Raw genomic sequence first — 22,180 nt, forward strand, 5'->3', positions numbered from 1 at the left:
ATTTCTAAAAGACCCACACCCCTAGGCCTAGGGTAATTAAAATGCGGAAGCGCTCAATGCCCTGACGGCCAACCCCAGGCTGCTACTCCCACCCACACTCAACACCCACATACAGACACACACATACCCCCACACGCAACATTTCCCCCCCCCCTATTTCGATGGCCGTCCCGGTCATCACAGCTGGACCAAGCGGATGGGGGGCTTGCCCAGGTTGCTGCGCCGGGATCGTCGAGGCGGTCTCGCCTCCAGGGGGACCACTGCAGGCTCTGCTTCGGCCGCTCCATTCCCTCGGCTGCTCCCTCCTTCCCTGGGATCGACAGGTACCTCAACCTCTCTAGGGCCTAATTCCACTACACTAGACTCCAGGCGCCGGGATCGTCGAGGCGGTATCACCTCCAGGGAGACCACTGCAGGCTCTGCTTCCTCTAGCTGTGCAGGTAACCTTGGTTCCTCCACAGGCCTTGGTACAGCAGGGCCAAGGTGAAGCTCTGGGACCGGGAGGATGTAACCGCCCTGGGCGGTCGCCGGGGGCGGCAGGAAGGGGAAGCGGGGACCCTGGGCTTCCAGGGGTGCCCGACCTTCTGCCGGTCCCTCCAGCACGTCATCGGGGTGTAAGGGCATTCCTGCAAGGTGCGACCAGGCCCCTCCTGGCCCTCCGGCCGAACCAGATACACGGGTTGGTTGGGTCGGTGCTGCCCGATAACCACATGGGGTCTTGGTACCCACCGGGGTGCCAACTTCCCATGGGCCCGCCGACGAAAGTTCCTTACCAAGACCCGCTCACCCGGCAGCAAGGGTACTGCTCGCGCCCCTCGGTCATAACAAGCTTGATCCCACCGCTGTCTCTTGGTCACATTCGCCTGTACACGCTCGTAGGCTTCAGTCAGCATCTGGTGATGGCTGTGAACCCATCCCTCCAGGGTGGCTCTCTGTTGCGGGGGCGAGACATCGTGTATCAAGTCCACTGGTAACCTGGCATGGCGACCAAACACCACAAAATGAGGAGTCATACCAGTACTCGCATGTATGGCATTATTGTAGGCTTGGACTAGGTATGGAAGCTGATGGTGCCAGTTTGGTTGGATGTCTGGGTCGAGGGAGCCCAGCAGAGAGAGCAGTGTCTGATTAAAGCACTCACAGGCCCCATTGCCCTGAGGGTGGTATGGAGTCGTGCGGCTCTTCACGCACCCATACACGTCACACAACTGCTGCATCAGCCGGGACTCACCCCTTGATCCGTCAAAAAACGCTATGGACACCCAAAGGGTTGGATCAGTGTTGTCCATAGCGCCTTGACCGTACTGGACGCCGTCTGATCTTTGGTGGGAACGGCAAAGGCGTAGTGAGAGAACAGGTCGGTCATCACCAGGATGTAGGGGTAGACATCGGCCGGCCGACCTAATGATAAGTAGTCCAGACCCACCACCTCAAATGGGTAACTACTTCGGATGGATCTCAGAGGCGCCCATTGTTCTGGTCCGGCCTTGCTTATTGCACATGTGGGGCACTCCTTGGTCCAGAGCTGTATTGCCTTGCCCATGCCTGCCCAGAAGAACCGCCGCCACAGCAAGGAGAGCACCTTCTCGGCACTAGAATGGCCAGCGGCCCGATGGTACTCCTTCCAGAGGCCCTTGGCCTGACTGAGGGGTACAACCAGTTGGTCAGCGGTCAGGTGGGTATCAAACTCCATCACTCTTCTCACAATGAGCCCTCTGTGGAGGTTCAGGCACTCCCACTCTGCCAGCAGGCCTCGTAGGCCCGGAGATAAGGGATGGCGGCAGTCTAGAGGTGGCGGTGCCCCCTGGGTCAGCCATTGATGGACTTGTCGCATGTCCGGATCCTCCCACTGGCTCTGTATCCAGTCCCATACCTCCGTGGCTGCCGCCTCCGTGTCCGCAGCTTTCTCCGCCTCCTTACCCGGCGGGTCCTGTCCTTCCACTGCATGGACCGTCGTGCTCCCAGTCTCTGGCAACCGAGACAATAGATCGGCATTCTGATTGACAGCCCCTGGCTGGTACTTGATCACGTAGGAGTAGTTCGCGAGCTGGGCCGCCCAGCGCTGCTTGTGTGCCCCCAGCCGGGCTGTTTCCAGGTGCACCAGCGGATTGTTGTCCGTGAAGATAGTGAACTGGGCCCCCTAGAGGTAATCTTTGAATTTTTCGGTTACTGCCCACTTCAAAGCCAGCAGTTCCAACTTGAAGGAGCTGAAATTCTGGTCATTGCGCTCCGTCTGGGAAAGGCCACGGCTGGCGTAGGCAATGACCCGCTCTTGGCCCTCCTGGACCTGGGACAGGACTGCCCCCAGCCCCTCCAAGCTGGCATCCGTGTAGAGCCTGAATGGCTGGCCGTAGTCAGCGAAGGCCAAGATGGGGGCCTCCAACAGGTTCCTCTTCAGCTCCTCAAATGCCTGCTGACAGGGCAGTGCCCAGGTCACTGGCGCAGACGGTCGTCCAGCAGTGCCCTGGAGCAGTCGGGTCAGAGGGGCGGCAATCCGGGAAAAGCCAGGGACGAACCACCTATAGTACCCCACGAATCCCAAGAATGACTTCATCTTTTTGGCCGTGGTGGGCACGGGCCAGCTGCGGACGGCCTGAGTCTTCTCTGGGTCAGTCGCCACCCATTGGCCGCTGACTATATGTCCTAGGTACCTCACCTCCCGGTGGAACAACCTGCACTTCCCCAGCTGGAGTTTGAGACCATGCTCCTGAAGCCGATGGAACACCATCTCCAGATGATCCAGGTGGCTCTGAAAGTCTGGGGAATAGACGATCACGTCATCCAGGTATATTAGGAGATGTTCATTCACCTGGCCACCCAGGCAACGCTGCATCAATCGTTGGAAGGTGGCTGGGGCATTGCACAAACCAAAGGGCATCCGCTCTAACTGGTACAACCCCAGTGGTGTGGCGAAGGCTGTCTTCTCTTGGTCCTCCGGCGCCACTTCCACTTGCCAATACCCACTGGCCAGATCCAGGGTACTGTACCAGGTCGCCTGGGTCAAATTGGTCAATGACTCCTCTATCCGGGGCAGCGGGTATGCATCCTTGTGGGTCACGGCGTTCAGCTTCCGGTAGTCTACGCAGAAGCGCCAGGATCCATCCTTCTTGCGGACCAACACCACTGGGGCCGCCCATGGATTGGAGCTCTCGCACACCACCTTGCTGTCGACCATCCCCTGCAACAGCGTTCTCAGCTCCGCGTATAGCTTGGGTGGAATCGGACGGTACCTCTCCCGAATCGGTGGTGCGTTTCCAGTGGGGATATTATGTTGAATCACCTTGGTACGTCCGAAGTCCTCCTCGTGTGCAGCGAATACATGGGTCCATCGGCGCAGCAGAGCCGCAAGCTGAGCTTCTTGGTCCCCTGTCAGTCCCTCCCCCCTCAAATCTAGGGCCGGGTGGTCGGCAAGGGGGGGTTCAGCTACTCGACGCACGTCCACTTCTACCACCCCAGAGCCGGTGTCTCTCAGAATCAGCTGGTTGGTCCCATGTATATCCTGCAGGGGGACCAGTGACACCGTGGCCAGGGAGCACCGCTGGGGGATTAGCACAGAGGAGAGGTGGGGGTTACAAATACGCAGTGGCATCTTACCCCCCCTACCCAGCTGAGGGACCGAGCCACTCGCCAGCCACGCTCTCCTACCACCAGGTCAGTGTGGTCTTCCACCAGCACCGGGCAGTCCAGACGACTCATCCTTGGACTAACCTCTGCCCAGACCACGATCTCCGACTCGGGGGACACCAGGACAGGGGCCTGCCACCGCAGTCTAGCCGTGCCACTGGCCACATCGGCTGGGGGGGTGCTTTGTACCTGCTGGCAAAGGTTAAACGCCTTTTCCCACACCCTCCGGGCCATTGGAGGAACAGTGGATGTGAAAGCTTCCCGCCCCAGGTGTCCCCTCTGAAATATGCCCTCCCAACATTCTGATATAACGCTCATGCCCAACAGTCCATACTCCGTACTAATACAGTCATCGTTTACAATCACCACTCCCCGACCCAGTACCTCAATGCCACCGATGGTGAAGTCCAGAACCACGTAGCCCACAAACGGAATCTGTAGTCCATTGGCTCCAGCTATGGTAGTCCTCCGGCTCCCTGGAACCCTTTGCCCCCGAAATGGCGCTGAAAGAACGATTTGCCAAACATAGTCACCTGTGAACCCGTGTCCAGCACACAGGGTATCTTCTTGCCCCGAATCAGGACCTCTACTTCTGGACAGCGTCCCACCACGGTCGGTCTCTGCAGGGCCTCCATCGTACCTCCTGGACCGGTCACTTGCCCTGTAGTGACCGGGAATGCTGAAAATCCGGGGGAAGGGCAGTCCTATGCGTGCAGTACCTCTCGATATGGCCTGCCTCCCCGCAGTTCCTGCAGATGGGCCGGCCCTGCTCATCCCACTGGTAGTCTCGCGGCTCCCGGTTGTCAGGGCACCGGCGTGGCCTGGCAGAAGGTCTAGCTGGAGGGCCTGGCTGTTCCCACCTCTGTGCTGGCTCGGGTCTAGGTCCAGAACCCCGCATCTGGCTCTGTATTTCCTCTGCGAGGGTGCTCCCCAGCAGTGCTACCTGGTCACGTAGTTCTTTCTGTAGCTCCACACGTAGAGAGTCTCTCAGCTGTTGTAGGCCGATCTGGGGTACTGCTTCCACGCCGGGAGGTGGGATAGCTGGGGAAGCTCGGGTCTGGCAAGCCACCACCACTTCAGTGGAAGCTCGTTCCTCCCGCTCAATGGAGCTCGCTTTCTGCCGAACCTCCTCAAAGGTTGTCTTTGGGTTCCGTCTCAGGTGGCGTAGGAGCTCGCGCTTGATAGGGCCTTCCCGCAGGCCTTTAATAAACTGCGCCCTCAGCCTCTTGTTTTCCTCCCCTGCACTATCGGGGTCACTAGCTCTCCATGTGTAAAGGCACTCTCTAAGGCGCAGGGTGAATTCCTCTATCCCTTCCTTCTCAGCCTGTCTACAATTAAAAAAAAACTTCCTGAAGGGTATCAGGAGACCTATGGTCCCCGTACTTCAGGGTTAATGCCTTGATTACTTCCTGGGGGGAAGATTTAATAGTGGCTGAGAGGAGCATGGCTTCTCTATGTGCAGGGCCATCAAGGGAGCTAAACAGGAAATCTATTCCCTGTGGGGGTGGTAAAGTTTGCGCTCGCAAAAAGGCCTCCACCTGGGTTAGCCACTGACTATATTTAGTGGTACCCTGTTCTCCACTAAATTTAGGAACCCAATGCGACCCCAAGTACCAGGGCATCATGACTGCTTGCATCCCAGTTTCTCTAACATTCTCATCGACCATGTTTGCTGTGGACTATGGGGAGATCCTACCGACTACGCCAAAATATGTCACCAGACCCCCATGGGAAGTATCCAGGTCTAAGGTTAACATGTGCAAACGCACGGATACACTTCCCAAAGGGCTCAGCTAACCTACCACAATGAATTTCCCCAAAACCACAAACAGACACGGGAGAATGCTTTAAGAAACAATAAGAACGATTTTATTATAGGAAAATAGATATCTAACATACAAGGTTATACTCTAAATAAATAACTACTAGCTAACCTATTTCTAAAAGACCCACGCCCCTAGGCCTAGGGTAATTAAAATGCGGAAGCACTCAATGCCCAGACGGCCAACCCCAGGCTGCTACTCCCACCCACACTACCTGTCCCCACCCCTAAGGCACTATACACGTGAGGAAGAGTACTCACACTGCACACAGGTCTAAGACTATCACACAACTAGTCCAGAATCACACTACACCTCAAAACACAGTTCACTGCAAATAGCCTGAAATATATATATCACACCATATCTCGGGGAGTCACGGCAAATGATTATAGAGAACACATGTTATGTCAATACACACTGGGTGTCACACAGCAAACTAAGGGGGCTTGTATAGGATAGTAGGTGCTGTTCACCACTAGGGGTTATGGCCAGGGCTAGAATGCTCCTCTAATATCCTAACCTAGGTTTGGGGCAGTGGAAGCGCTGAGTCACAAACAATACAAAAAGGTTAATTATGACCGGAGCCCGAAGGTGAGGGCCGGAAGGACTCCTCCCCCTTCCGCTCCCGTAGCCCCTCACGCCTTCGGGCTAAAAACGTTCTGTCGGTAATGGGGCTTTTAGTGTACTCCAAGCGAGGGCGTATAGTAATGTCCTCCCGCCTGAAATGGAGAACACAGTCAGTAAAAGCAAAATCCCCCGTTCGCGGGTTAGTCACAATGCACAATTATACATCCTCCACACAATAAAAAGAGAGGCAGTTCACAGAGGGAGGAGCGTCCAGAATACTGCGCTCCAATCTTCCACAGTTTACTGGTTTACTGAATGCCGTTCTTATAATCCACAGCTCCACACAGTTAATATCATTCACAATTCCAATGCAGTCACTGTTCTTCTATTCCTCCACTGACCGCTCGGGAAACAGTTCGCTTGTCAGGCGCGTATTCTGATATCTTGTATCCATTTACTCACGGCGTGCAGCGTTGCGACAATGTCTCTCCTGTCTGAGGCTCCACCCGTTCGACAGCAGGGTGAACACAGCAGTCTGCAGCAGGAAATGTTCCACTGGAAGAAAGCACAAGACAAAGAGTTGCATATCCCAGTATTCCCGCAGCTCGGCGTCCTCCGGTGTCGTCCTCTCGACTCTCGTTCTGTCTACTGTCCACCATTGATCCTCCTTTCAACAGCGCCCGTCCTTCCGGGCACCGCCCCTCCATGCCAGCCAGCCAATCCACCTCTTGCTCCCTCCAGCGGCACCCCCCAGCTGCGTAAGAAAGAGGGAGCACACTGCATGACGGTAATTAGGCTACCCCCCCTGGTGGCCCGCACTCGCCTGCTGTCGCTGTCTTCTGCACAAAATCACCATCCCCATTGGACGGCTCCCCACGCTCCCACCGGGACTTCATGGACTCCATCTAAACAAGAAAGAAGGGACAGCATGGTGCAGTACTGTGACAGCGATTCGAATACTCATCATAGGAAGATATACACTTGCCTGTTACACCGGCCAGGTAAGCATTTAGGTCCTCCTCAAGACCATCCCGGGGCGTGTCCTCCTCTTGGGATCCCGCAGGTACATCAACACCCCCATACAGACACACACATACCCCCACCCGCGACATAGCACGCAACACTTTGATGAACATTGTTACTCAGCTGATAGAGTTGTGCCCTTCCTGATGACTTGTCGTACAGAACTTGTAAGTCGCTTTGGATAAAAGCGTCAGCTAAATGACTAAATGTAAATGTAAGAGGGTGTGGCACCTAGCGTGCGGTCTCTTGGTAGTATGACAGTAGCAGGTGCAGATAGTTTGGACAATGAGAGGTGATGCACCCAGTTTGTGACTGTAACCCAAGAACTGTGAATAAACCATAACATGAGTACTAACCCCCTTGAGTCGGTAAGTCGTCAATAACGTCACTGGTGCCAGAAGATTTTTTTTTTGAGAATTATAAACGATAAAAGTGTCGGAGGGGAGTGAGCTAACATGGGCTAGCGCGAGCTAGTGGGAGCTAACGTGGGCTAGCGTGAGCTAGTAGTGGGAGCTAACGAAGAGTAGCCTAGTTTAGCTTACAGTTAGCATCAGGATTAGCATGGCAAAAATGGAAGCCGGCGTCGATAACAGTAAGGAGGGAAAAGAGGAAGACGGAGAGGAGCGGTCGGGTGACACGGACATGGAGTGTAAAGAACGGGGTCATCCCTATGTTCCCCGGGTCCTATGTTCCCCGGGTCCTATGTTCCCTGATTGATTGATTGATTGATTGAAAATTGTATTAATCTTTATTATTTTATTAATTATTAATGTCCGCCTTGTTTCGAACTGGTTAAGCTTGGCGACTCTTTCGAAGTTGGTTAAGGTTAGAGTTTGGAATCAGGGCTGGTGGTCTGACTATCTATCGCTACCGGGGAACATAGCAACCGGGGAACATAGGACCCGGGGAACATAGACATGCTCCCTAAAGAACAGTTTGCACAATTATACGCCGGCCGAGGAAGATGTTCCCCCGCCGCTGTTTCGCGGGCCAGCGGTTCCCGCCGGTAAGGGGTCAGGGGTGACTCAAGAAGTCAACAAATATGGCGGCGCCCATGCCACGATGGCAGGCTCGGCAGCAAAGACGCCGAAAGACCCGGGGAGCCAGTGCGGGGGTTGGCCAATGACATAGAAGGCCTGACCCGGTGGACATATGCCACATGGTACAGAGCCATGGTTAAATGGAACTCTCTGCCGGGTGCAGAGCCATGGTTACATGGAACTCTCTGGTGTGTACAGCAGAGTGTCCTCTCTCTTCACCAGGACCCAGCGGCGTGTCCTCTCTCTTCACCAGGACCCAGCGGCGTGTCCTCTCTCTTCACCAGGACCCAGCGGCGTGTCCTCCCTCTTCACCAGGACCCAGCGGTGTGTCCTCTCTCTTCACCAGGACCCAGCGGCATGTCCTCTCTCTTCACCAGGACCCAGCGGCGTGTCCTCTCTTTATTTAACCACCAACGGAGCACGAGTGAGCTAACTGTTGGCATAGCGTCATACCCGGTAGCTAGGTGTAGCTACCGGCAGCGTCGCATAGCTAACTGTTACTGTAGCATAGAATTGTATTGGGGTGGGAAATTGTGTTCGTCCCTCGGGACGAGGGACTTAGTTGTGGGAGGGGTAATGTAACGACCCTGGGATTTGGGGTGACTGGTCAGCCGAGCTGTCACTCTGCACTCTACCAACCTGGGGCTGACAGCGACGCTATTGGTCACGCAAGCCCGGGGTTGGTAGAGGGGAGGGGGCAGGGGCTGACCTGGGGTAAAGTTATAAGAGGGTGTGGCACCTAGTGTGTGCCCTCTTGGTAGTGCCGGTGCAGTATAGTTCGGGCAACGAGAGGTGATGCACCCAGTATTGTGACTGTAACCCAAGAACTGTGAATAAACCATAACGTGAGAACTAACTGTTGAAGTCAGAGGTTCTGTGTAGGATTGTTAGTAACTGTCTAACTGCATATATAACTGTTTCCACTAGTAACTGTCTAACTGCATATATAACTGTTCCCACTAGAGGGCGCTCTAGGCGGAGCCACTCAGGAACACCACCAGGTGGCGAGTATAAATAGAGATGTCTCCTCCCATTCTTTCTCTTTCTCGCAGCCTCTCAGTGAGAGGAGAACTGTAGAACTGCTGCTCTGCCATGTGAATAAATAAACCACGCCAGTTAAGGCTCAAGATAGTAACCATGCTTCTTGACCACATTATTGTCGCCCTATAGCCGGATTCTGTCAACACTAACCCCCTGAGTCGGTGAGTCGTCAATAGCGGAAATGTTACAATACATACATACATACATACATACATACATACATACATACATACATACATACATACATACATACATACATACATACATACATACATACATACATACATACATACATACATACATACATACATACATACATACATAGTACATACATACATACATACAGTACATAGATACATTTTCTTTACCGTGGAAGCAAACACATTCTATTAAAAATGGTAGGGGTGTAAAGGTACACGTATCCATACCGAACCGTTTCAGTGTGTACCGTACCGTACCGAACGGCTGTGTACCGAACGGCTGTGTACCGAACAAATACAATGGTATGTTAACCACTAACGACTGCCCACCAGGGGCTGTTTTTTTCACAATCTAATATAATACATTTTCATTTTTCTTACAAGTTGATTATTAATTTCAATATAGAATATTCGTTGACAGCCCTACAAGTACAATTAGTTACTGCACACTACATCACCCCTGAGTGGAACATGGAAAGCCAAACTCTCCCCCACTGTACCGAAAACCCGTACCGAACCTTGACTTCAAAACCGAGGTATGTACCGTACCGTGGTTTTTGTGTACCGTTACACCCCTAGTAGCAGTATACAGGAAGTATACAGGAGACATTTGGAAGAGCTCAGCAAATGAGTGAAAGATTAGGACATTTCATTGAGTTCTAGTTTGAACTTTCTGTACCCTCTGCATCTTCCATGCACAATAGTGCTCTCATTACTCCATCGCAGGCAAACTAGATGTCCAGGGCATAAGAACTAAAAAACAATGGCTTGTCTATGTCTGGGCCAATCGGGGGGTTAGTGATGAGCCTAAAGGTACACTAACATGTCCTCCTATGTTATTGGGTCATTGATGATTCAAACTAATGAGGTCTCCAATAGTTTCTTGAACAGTTCATTGGAGTAACAGTTCACAGAGTTTACTTCCTTTGAATTACAGTCGGCTGTATCCATCTCAACTAAATAAGCTCTTATTTAGTCTCTAATAGATTCTACAGAGATCTTACCGAAGCATTGTGGGAAAGACAGTAATGTCTTCAGCAAGGAAAATGCAATGAGAATAGACTGGGAGGACAGAGAGATATATTTACACTATTTTGATTTGTTGAAGAGCCGTGTCAAGATATTCCACATAATTATATAGGACTGTTATGCATGGCGTAACCATAGCAACATCTGTAGGCACCAGGGCACACCTGTGTTGCTGCCAATCAGTGGTGGGTGCGTGTGCGTACGCATGTGTGTGTGTTTGGGGGAGTGAACTACTTTGTCAATGCATCGGAAATTTCAGCTTCATTAATGCCATCAAAACACTCAAGCGTGCGACAAGGACTGATTCAATTACCATTTTGTCCAAGTGACGAAAGGATTAAGCGAATATCAATGTTAAACAACTATGTAGAGAATGTTAGAGACACACGCTGACGTACGTTAGGTTTATAATCAGTGAAATGCTACCTAATTTAAGAAAAATAACTGACCCCAAGTAGACAAGACAAGATTCATTTCTGGGAAATATTTATTTTTAGTATAAGTCTCTCACACGCAAGCAACTCAATGTATTATTATCTTGTTGTAACACATGATGTCAATGTATTTATTTATAATTCATAATTTTTGTCTTGAAACTCGTTAGCATATTTTAGAACACAAGTTGCATTTGAATTAACAGTAACACTTTAGGCCTACTTTAGGAGGCTCAACTATTGATTAAATACATAGGATGAAGAACTATAATAATGTTAACAAAGCATAGGAACTGAACATTTTGGGAAATACACTTATTTGCCATCTTCCCCTTATTTGCCATCTTCCCCAGAGTCAGACAAGAAGATTGACATCATCTCTGTGTCTCCAGTAGCCTAAGACCAGTCATCCACTCTGTTTAGAGAAGTGACTTGTAGGCCCTATATGTTTTCTTAAGTCTTCATTTGAACTTAATTCTCCCCTTACATACTCTCTATCCTAATTCAATGACCATTAAGAGTGGACATGTCATTAGTCCTTCATCACCATTAAGAGTGGACATGTCATTAGTCCTTCATCACCATTAAGAGTGGACATGTCGTGAGCCCTTCATCACCATTAAGAGTGGACATGTCGTGAGCCCTTCATCACCATTAAGAGTGGACATGTCGTGAGCCCTTCATCACCATTAAGAGTGGACATGTCGTGAGCCCTTCATCACCATTAAGAGTGAACATGTCGTGAGCCCTTCATCACCATTAAGAGTGGACATGTCGTGAGCCCTTCATCACCATTAAGAGTGGACATGTCATTAGCCCTTCATCACCATTAAGAGTGGACATGTCGTGAGCCCTTCATCACCATTAAGAGTGGACATGTCGTGAGCCCTTCATCACCATTAAGAGTGGACATGTCATTAGCCCTTCATCACCATTAAGAGTGGACATGTCGTGAGTCCTTCATCACCATTAAGAGTGGACATGTCATTAGAAAAGGTGCCAAGCGACTGGGCAGAGGGATACCTGGTGAAGCTCCCCAAAAAAGGCAACCTGAAGGACTGTAACAACTACAGGGGCATCATGCTCACATCTGTGCCAGGGAAGATTTTGAGCAGGATCATCCTGGAAAGACTGTCCAAAGAAGTGGACAAAGAATTCCGAGAAGAACAAGCAAGTTTCCGACAGGACAGATCATGTACAGATCACATTGCCACCCTCCGCATTATCATAGAACAGACCCTGGAATGGAACACATCTCTCCACCTCACATTCATCGACTTCCACAAAGCATTCGACAGTTTAGACAGAGACACTATATGGAAACTCATGGCACATTACGGTATCCCAACGAAGTTCATAACCATCATCCAACAGCTGTACCTCCTGCAGAGTAATACACAACGGCCAGCTCACAGACAGCTTTACAGTAGAGACAGACAGGGCTGCCTACTGTCCCCTTTCCTCTTTCTTCTGGCAGTCGACTGGATCATGAAACAAACCACAGCCGAACAAAATCTGGGCATTCAGTGGACAATGTGGTCTCAATTAGAGGATTTGGACTTTGCCGACGACATAGTCCTCCTCTCACACACACAAACGCAAATGCAGACCAAACTCACAAAACTTGCCACAATTGCAGCTACCACAGGACTACACATCAATAAAGCAAAAACAAAGGAGATGAAGATGAAACACAATTTAGAAGAGGCCGTACAACTGGACGGAGAAGCACTGGACGAGGTGGACACCTTCACATACCTGGGAAGCATCGTGGGGAAGGACGGAGGCAGCGACAAAGACATCAAAGCAAGAATAGGGAAGGCAAGAACAGCATTTTTAATACTGAAGCAAACATGGAATTCAAACCACATCTCCACAAAGACCAAACTCTGCATCTTCAACACCAATGTCAAATCAGTTCTATTATATGGAGCAGAAACATGGAGAACCACAAAAGCAACCTCAAACAAACTGCAAACCTTCATAAACAGATGTTTACGACACATCCTGGGAATCTACTGGCCAAACACCATCACAAACGAACAGCTCTGGCAAACCACTCAACAAGAACCACTTGAAACCCTAATCAAACGCAGGAAATGGGGCTGGATTGGACACACCCTGAGAAAACCATCCTCCAACACAACCAGGCAGGCCTTAACCTGGAACCCACAGGGGAAGAGAAAGCCAGGAAGACCCAGAAACAGCTGGAGAAGGTCTGTCGAGGCGGATCTCAAGGAAAAAAGAACATCATGGAAGGAAGCAGAGAAAATCGCCCAACACCGAACCAGCTGGAGAGATTTCATGAATGACCTATGCTCCCCAAAGAGCAAAAGGGTTTAAGCATGTCATTAGTCCTTCATCACCATTAAGAGTGGACATGTCGTGAGCCCTTCATCACCATTAAGAGTGGACATGTCATTAGTCCTTCATCACCATTAAGAGTGGACATGTCATTAGCCCTTCATCACCATTAAGAGTGGACATGTTTTGAGCCCTTCATCACCATTAAGAGTGAACATGTCATTAGCCCTTCATCACCATTAAGAGTGGACATGTCATTAGTCCTTCATCACCATTGTGGACATGTCGTGAGCCCTTCATCACCATTAAGAGTGGACATGTCATTAGCCCTTCATCACCATTAAGAGTGGACATGTCATTAGTCCTTCATCACCATTAAGAGTGGACATGTCATTAGCCCTTCATCACCATTAAGAGTGGACATGTCATTAGTCCTTCATCACAATTAAGAGTGGACATGTCGTGAGCCCTTCATCACCATTAAGAGTGGACATGTCGTGAGTCCTTCATCACCATTAAGAGTGGACATGTCGTGAGTCCTTCATCACCATTAAGAGTGGACATGTCGTGAGTCCTTCATCACCATTAAGAGTGGACATGTCGTGAGCCCTTCATCACCATTAAGAGTGGACATGTCGTGAGCCCTTCATCACCATTAAGAGTGGACATGCTCGGGCCCGACTATACCACGGAGCAGAATAGGTTACCTCCGAGTCCTCGGCCGGTTTGACTATAGTATTTTTATGATTTACCAGAAGTGCTGAGTCCAACATAGTCTGGTGAAAACACACCTTATCATCCATAAGTGTGATAGTTTTGTCTTCTTCATAATCTCCAATAGTTCGCTCATAATTGCATTGCAGTTCGCAGGGTAGTGGGCACTAGTGTGCCCAGCAGTGAATGATCAAACCCCCCCCCCCCCACTAAACTAGCCCAGTTCAAAAGGTAGGCGATACCGCCACCTATCGGGATTCGATCGTCATTTCAATTTTTTTTTTTTTTTTTTTGGTCTTTTTTCCCCTCCATTTTCCTCCGATTTTCTCCCATCCCAATGTTAGTCGTATGCCAATTCCCAGTCCCTTCCTGGTCGCTGCGCACTTACCCCCCACAGTCAGATCATCTGGGAGAGTGGAGGCTACCACGTGCTTCCTCCGACACACGTCCAGCCAATCACCGCTTCTTTTCACCTGGCAGCGCGGATTCTCATCGAGAGGGCGTAGCGTGTGGGAGGACCACACTATCCCCCTCAAGTCCTATCCGCGCTTAGCAGGCGCCCCGACCGAACTGTAGGAGTCGCTGTTTACAACGACCCGGACCCACCCCGCCAGCTTCTCCCACCCTCTAATACAGCCAATTGTATTAGTGCAGACGGCCAGCCAAGCTGGTGACAACCCCGGAGCTGTGAGCTGGATTCGAACAGGCGAATCCAGCTCACAGCTCCAGGGTTGGTGACGAACGCAATCTCCGCTCGGCCACCTAACCGCCCCTCGTCATTTCAATTCTAAGTTACTCAGAGGCCACAGGAAGACTCACAAAGGTCTGCGTGAGTGTTTAGAATAATAATAATCAAAACACAGGGAAAAAACTAGACATCTAGTTTTTTGGTGCTCAAGCGTTGGCTTTCAGAAACGAGATCTCTAGTTTTTGGCGCCCAATGAGTTAAGAGTGGACATGTCATTAGTCCTTCTTCATCACCATTAACACTTTGAGTGCCACGGATGCTTTTTGTCGTTAGTTCATGCCGCCAGTTGAATGCCAGCAACGCTATATAGTGTTTGTTTGTCGTATTTCTTTTTATTAGCTCCATTGGGAAAATACCGCCCCCTATCGTCTCTCCCTGTGGTACTGCACCCCACTCCAGTTTCCTCATTTTACTTTTCCGTCAAGCCAACTGAAGGATCGAAGTGATTGCAGAGCCGCAAAACAACGTGGAATACATATTTACAGTACCCAACGCTGAATCAATAAACGCGATCGATATTTGGAATGGCGATCAGGAATTGGAATAATCTTTTTGGAGAACATCTGATCTGAGGTAAGCAATTTATTTTACCAGTCTTGGGGTAATCGGATCTATTTTCACAGAGATATCAGTGTTTGTGTGTGTGTGTGTGTGTGTGTGTGTGTGTGTGTGTGTGTGTGTGTGTGTGTGTGTGTGTGTGTGTGTGTGTGTGTGTGTGTGTGTGTGTGTGTGTGTGTGTGTGTGTGTGTGTGTGTGTGTGTGTGTGTGTGTGTGTGTGTGTGTGTGTGTGTGTGTGTGTGTGTGTGTGTGTGCACTTGCAGGGGCGTAGCTGTAGATTCTGGGCCCCCTGAAAGAATCCTTATGGGCCCCTACTAAAAGCGAGCGCGCGTTAGGGCACGTGCAAAAACATTTTTGGCCATGTATTTATTGATGAAAACGCATAATATGTTTTTTACCTATACATTCGGATCAGCAGTTCAGCACCTGAACTGTTGATGGGTGAGCCTAAGGATGTCGCATTGCGTTCATCTTCAATGAATGAACCAATGCAATAGTCTACCAAAGAACCTTGAGTCGCACTAGGCTATGCATATTTTCCCCTATTCTTGTGACAATGTTTTCTGATACTCAACATACAAAAGCTGTTACTTGTCCTGTCTCTCTGTAATCCCATGTCCCACACAAAGTCTACTCAAGCACACTATTAGGTTGACAGACACTTACATTTTGATGTGCTCTGTAGTATACAATCACTCCCTGCTTCGATATACACAGTACATTTCGCAGAGTAAATTTGACTCAAACTGAGGACATTTTCCTGTCAGTCTGTTCAAGCTGCAAGCTGCTGGTGCGCTGCTGTGCCGCCTAGTTATAGTTGAAAGTGGGGGTGCAAGATTAGTAACTGGCAGGCAAGGGGTGGTTTGGAGTGGGTCCGGCACGACCACCTCCATGGCAGAATGTTTTTAATTTAATGAACACCTGTACGTGCAATTTCCTGCAATATAGAGCACAGAACTGTCTCAAAATCCTATGGGATCCTAAAGGATTGCTATAGGGTTCCAAAAACGTATAGAGATTCCTATAGCATTTTTTTTTTACTAGGGATGTTATCCTACACTTTAAGCTGTCTGATATCCCATTACCTGTAACTCTTGGGTCTCTTTCTCACTTCCTCTGCCTCCTCCCTGAGTCTGCAGTCACCACATCATTCTACACAGGAGAGCAATACACTTAGGAATACACTGAACTGGTTTGAATACATGATTTTTTCTTTTTTCTGCCATGTTCTACCTGGTTGGCTGGCTACACACACACACACACACATTATGTTTTCAGTCATAACTTGCTTATTGTGGGATGTTAATGTCATGAGTATAATTTTCTTCAGCACCAGATGTATCATTTGATTTATTTTTAGGTCACCCTCTCTTAGCACAACCAAGTAGGCTGAGGGGGCGTGGCCTTCTGTTTACTACACACTATAGACCTGTTCATCTTTCTTGAGTATGTCCACGTATGTTAGTGTGGGACGTCCTCGTGATCGATGCCAGTGTGTTGCCTCCCACAGCACAAGTTTGCTGGTTGACAGCTCTTGGTGTCTCTGGCAGTGACCTGGCTAACAAATGCAAATATAGTGTAGTCTGCCCCGTTGTTCTGACTAGGATTACGTTTCTTTCTGCCCCTGTGATGCACGCGCACACAGAGTCTGACATATACAGCGAACAGGTCTATAGATGCTTGATTGTTAAGCACTCAGTGTCCTTACACCACTCATCTAGATGTGACCAATCAGCCAATCACAGTAACCCGAGTATATTTTGTAATATCTTCAAGGAAGTAGATTTGATATCTGGAATGGCTTGATGTTCTAACATTTCACATTTCACATTTTGGGTAATTTGGGTAGCATACCTCCTGTAAAAAATGCAATGAGATTGAAAAACACACTGAATCTTTAAAGTTCAGGTCAAGCTAATTCAGAGATTTATTTATTTCTAAACACATTATACATGTTAGAAAATAGTTGCTGAAAACATGTGAAAAGACTGTGAAACCCTCCTCTAAAACTATATAAAAACTAGAGCGCATTAACATGGTTCTCCCAGAGTTGATAAGTAGCTAAAAAATGTAGCATAGCAAAGCTAATGCTAACCATTTCAGGTATGTGAACGCAAAATGCTAAAACAATTAGCTTCATACTCCTGGAGGTATACAGTACTTAAATAAAAACACAAATTTACAAATAAAAACAGATTTATTTAAATTAAGAACAATTTAAAAACATTTTTAAAACACTAACCTAGTTGACTTGTTAGTCAATTAGTCAAGCTTTCTAACCAAGTAGGGTCCAAGAGTGGACAATCAAGCATGATCTGACCATGCCCCCACAATCCTGAGACATGGTCAGAGCAGCCAGATGAGCTGTTTTTGAGCGGGGTTTTGTAATACTTTTTAATCATAAAAATTTGGCTGAGTGGTTAATAACACATTTCTCTGTGGTGAAACTCAGAACACATATTTATTTTTGCTTTACCCAAAGATTAAAGACTCAAAGTAGCCAGATGACCCGTTTCTTCTAAGGCAAGGTGAGTTTACATTTTTGACAGTATGTCACTGTGTCGTTCATCAGTCGCGAGACGTCTCCAGATGCGGCTATTAGGGGTGTACGGTACACAAAAAACGTACGTACCTCGGTTTTGAAGTCACGGTTCGGTACGGGTTTTCGGTACAGTGGGGGAAAGTTACATTTCGTTCTTGCTCAGCGTTCTGCTCTTACTGGGATATTACCTTGTTACTTATTGTAACCTTGAAAGCTTTCGCTACATGCACCTTCATTTGCCTGTGACCATGCTTCTTCCTTCCCTCATAATTTAATTCGGAAGTGTTTGGCTACAGGCGCACTTTAGACAGTGAAAATATGACTTTTTTTCTATTATAGTTTTTTCTTGTTGCTGTTTCTCGTGATGGCATCGTCACCGAGACCCGAGAAGCCTTTCTTGGGGCTCCGCCAGTGCTCCCTCCCGCCCGAAGGCCGCTGAGCACCCCTCACTCGTGAGGAAGGTAGCTCCGGTGTCCCCATCAAACGGACCCCTGACAACAGGCACGGTCTCTCTGGTGGCAGACGTTTGCGGCACAAGCTCTCCGCCTGCTTGCTCCCGCCGTTCGGTGGTGAGCGAGCAGGGCGGGTGGTTAGAGAAGGAGGAAGAGTATGTGGGCCGCGGGGTTCGTTTCCCCTCGGTTCTGCGGAAGAGCTGGTGCCAGAGAGGACCTTGCGCTCTCCTACCATCACATCCCAGAGGGTTAAATGGAGGGGGTGGGGGTTTTCATCTTTGATGCCTCGCTGGCAAGAGTCGGGGTTTGATTCCCCGACGCCAAATGGCGAGAGGCCTGATACGCGAGACGTAAACACGGAGATAGAGAGGCGGCAAATGGAGCGCACCTCGAGGAGGATGCACCGCACCCGGCAGCAGGTAAGGGGAGCGGGACTAAGCCTAGGCTCTATCCCCCCCTTTCCTCCACCTCTATCTTCCTCTGTTTTCTCTTTGGCCCCCATGCCCCCCCCCCCCAAACTACGAGTGGCAGGTTTTTTGTTGGAGCAGCGTTTAAACATTCTTGCTTGTGAATGGAGCCGCATGGCTCCTGTGGCCAAGTTTTAGACAAACGTGGACCCAGGGCTCGCGGTTGGTTTTTGGTTTTGGTTTTTCGAAGCGATGACGCGTGCATATGGCCATATGCTCGCGTATGTTTTCGCTTGTAAAAACAACACACGGCTAGGGACACTCTCCTTTTCACCTCATATGTCTTTTCACTGTACGTGAGGTTGGTTGGGCCGGGGAATATAAACCATTCCTTGGATGTGTCATATCAATTTGGTGAAATTCTGACTGCGTGTGATGGGGAGGTGGCGTAAAACAAGCGCTCCCGTCACTAGGGATCCCCTTACGCACTAGCGTGATGATGCACGTGGGATCCCACTCTGTCAGGTTGCTGACGCCCGCAGCATCAGTGTTGAGCAAGCATTGGAGGTGACGGGCGTGGGACTAGACCTAGGCTGTCCCCCCCCTCCATCTACCCCTCTTCCCTTTTTCTCCTTTTTTCACCTAACCCCCAGTCCCCCCCCCCCCCCCCCCCCCCCCCCCCCCAAAATACTATGTTTCAAATAAAAAGTCCCTCTGTGAGAGTGGGACAACAACGTGTTATCATTTCACTAAATGTGTTTTGTGTATGCCTTGTACGGAATAAACAATGAGGGCCCGCTACCCTTTTCTGGTACAGTTAAAAGTATGGCAGGCGGCAATTATTGCTTGTGAAATTGGGCCACGAGGATTCATGTGAACACGTTTTTTAAACAAACGTAGACCCAGAATCCACGGATGGTGACTAGCTATTGTATTTTGGCTTTTTCAAGGCAATGAGGCGGGCATATGCTTGCGTATGCTTCGCTGTATGCTTCGCTTCTACACACGGCTAAGGGCACTGCTTTCCTTTTTCACCTTGTATGTTTTTTCTCTTTACGTGGTAAGGTAGAAAATATGGCGGGCGGCAATTCTTGCTTTGAAATGGAGCCGCTGGGACTCAGGTGGACACGTTTTAAACAAACATATAATATAATAGTCTCAGAGCCCACGGTTTGGTGGTTAGCTATCGTGTTTGGCTTTTGCAAAGCAATGAAGCGTATGTTTTTCACTTGTAAATCAACACACAGCTAGTAACACTGTTCCTTGCTTTCACCTCGTATGTTTTTACGTTACGTGAGGTTGGTTGGGGAGGGGGGGAGGGGGGTGGGATGTTGGATGTGTTGTGTCAATTTGACGAAAGCAGCCCGACATATCACTTCTCGTGACAGAGGCTGATACCCAGGTAGTTTTTGGTTGAAACAAGCATGCAGCAATGTCACTCAAATATGTTTGAACGTGCACCTGAAATGGGATATAACTGTAATATTCTGTAACCCTAGTTATATGAGTTCATGTCAAGTAGGCAATTGTCTATCTTGTGAAATGAAGCCGTGGGGTGTATGTTTTTTCCTTTTGTAGGCATCACGGTGCTAGCACTGCTTGTGTCAATTATGTCAGATCCCTCCTCTGAGAGGTTATGACATTTGTCAATTATGTCAAAATCCTCCCCTGAACCCCGACCCCGCGAGATACAAAGCTCGCTGGCGGTGTCAGGGTTCGTGGCATGGTTCGTGGCAAGGATTAAAAAACCCAGACCCCACGAGATTACGACCCCACGGGATTATGGCATTATGAGCACAGGGAGCCTCCTCAGAGAGTTTCAGAGCCTCCTCCTCAGGGAGTTCAGAGCCTCCTGAGAGAGTTTCACAGCCTCCTCAGCGGAGCCTCCTCCTCAGAGTGTGTTAAAGCCCCGGGGACCCCCATATGATGGGGCGTGTCCCGCGGCAGGAGGTGATGGGCGTGGGACCGAGCCTAAACCGTCTGTGGGCCCCCTTCCCTCCATCCCCTGCCATAACGATGTCACTGGGCTCGAGTCTTCTTATTGGCCCGAGGGGTATGCCCATGAGTTGGGGCCTGCGTGGTTCAGATCCCAACTCACGTTGTCGAATGAGAGGTCTCTGCGGGATAAACTGGCATCTTCCCCTCTCGTGAGAGCGGAATTAGTGACAGGTGTTTTTTCCCAGGCTCTGTGTATAAATCCTGTGTCGAGATCCTTGTGTAACGGAGGTACCGCGTGTCTATCCACAGTCACGATGGACAGTGTAGTGAAGTGGCTGTGGACGTTAAGTGGTACTGCAAGTAAACTCACTCCCCAGAGGCGTCCAGACACATTACCAAGAAGTGAATTCACCTCTTGGTCTAGTGGTCTGTGATGCCGCCCGCGGCACAGGAGACCGGGGTTCAACTCCCACTCAGGGCGATCCCTTAACAGGGGTCAAATCGAAAGACAACGCAGAGCAATACGACACCGGTTACACTTGCGAGGACCGGTCTTCCCCTGGTTTACCCAAATACGGGGAAGAGACAATGGGTTGGGGTTCTTTCTTATCGAAATTCGCCCAACACCGTTCTCAGGTTTTACGAGCACTGTTATCGGGGCCGCGGCTACGAGAGCCCCGGCCAAGCAGAGACCATTCTCTTTTTTCCTTTTCGAACCGGGACAGTTACAGCCCATTTTAAATAGGCATAAATGTAAGGGTCTGTTCCCCGTTCTTTGATATCAGTGCTTGGTCCTAAGGGACCGATGTCAGCGCCTGGTCCCAGGCATGTTTCAAATATTTATTTGAAATGGCCATCTTAGGGACCGGGTGTCCTGGTCTGTCAAAACGGCATAGCGGCATTTATGTGGTCGGCCGGGAGGGAGTTTTACCTCTGCCAGCTCTAAGGTTTGCGTGCATTTCCGGGGGGAAATGACGGGGTAGATCAAGCATCACAAGGGGGCTTCACGCCCGATGGGTGGGCCACCGTGAGCTGTTCTTTTACAGACCGTCCCGGTGGCGCCTCCTGTGATGTTTTGTCGTGTGATGGGGACCCGAGACTCATCCTGGTCGCGCCGGACCGGATTAGTTCAACCCGGTGTCCGCCGGGTCACAGGCGAGCGCTGCTCGTACAATATATTCTGTTAACCCGAAGGGCCCTGTCCGTTTCTGGGGGGAAATGCCAGGGTGGACTGGACGCCACAGGGGCTCTCCCCCCCCGGTGGGCCTGAATGCGCTGCATGACGGATAGGAGACACGCGTCATTGCGCTGAATAACGTGCAAGTAGTAATGAACAACAACAATAACCGCGATCATCGAAGTGAAGACAGTGATTTGCACTACTTCGGATTTGCACGAACTTGTGGAACCTCGAGACAGTTTTATGCAAGCTATGTAAACTACAGCTGGCCTACCTTCTTTTATGCTAACGCTATTTTGGGAGTTCTAGCGTCAAGAATGTAAGTAGCCGGGGCGGCTGGGTGGCGCAGCGGACATTGCGCTTGTCACCAACGCAAGAGACACCGGTCTCAAATCCGGCTGTCAGCGTTGCCTCCGGCTTGGGCCGGCCGTCATACTGACTCATCATCAGTCAGCGGGAGGGGAATCGATGGGTGGTAGTCTGATCGTTGTAAACAGCGACTCCTACAGGTCGGTTAGGGCGCCTGCACAGCAAAGGCAGGAAAATGGCGGGGACA

General features: G+C 49.9%; 1 protein-coding gene across 1 annotated transcript in view; it reads left to right on the plus strand.

Annotated features, from left to right (window-relative positions):
* Positions 1–11,762: 11,762 nt before the first annotated feature.
* Positions 11,763–22,180, plus strand: part of LOC311246473 (m-AAA protease-interacting protein 1, mitochondrial) — a gene marked incomplete at both ends in the record, with an annotated part of 54,154 nt that continues 43,736 nt past the window's right edge. The window contains one exon of the mRNA XM_084336627.1: positions 11,763–12,120. Within this exon, the coding sequence (XP_084192753.1) occupies positions 11,763–12,120 (358 nt within the window). The remainder of the gene's footprint in view (positions 12,121–22,180) is intronic.

Source organism: Notolepis coatsorum (genome assembly GCF_963971535.1).
Source record: "Notolepis coatsorum genome assembly, chromosome: 19".
NCBI lineage: Eukaryota > Metazoa > Chordata > Actinopteri > Aulopiformes > Paralepididae > Notolepis > Notolepis coatsorum.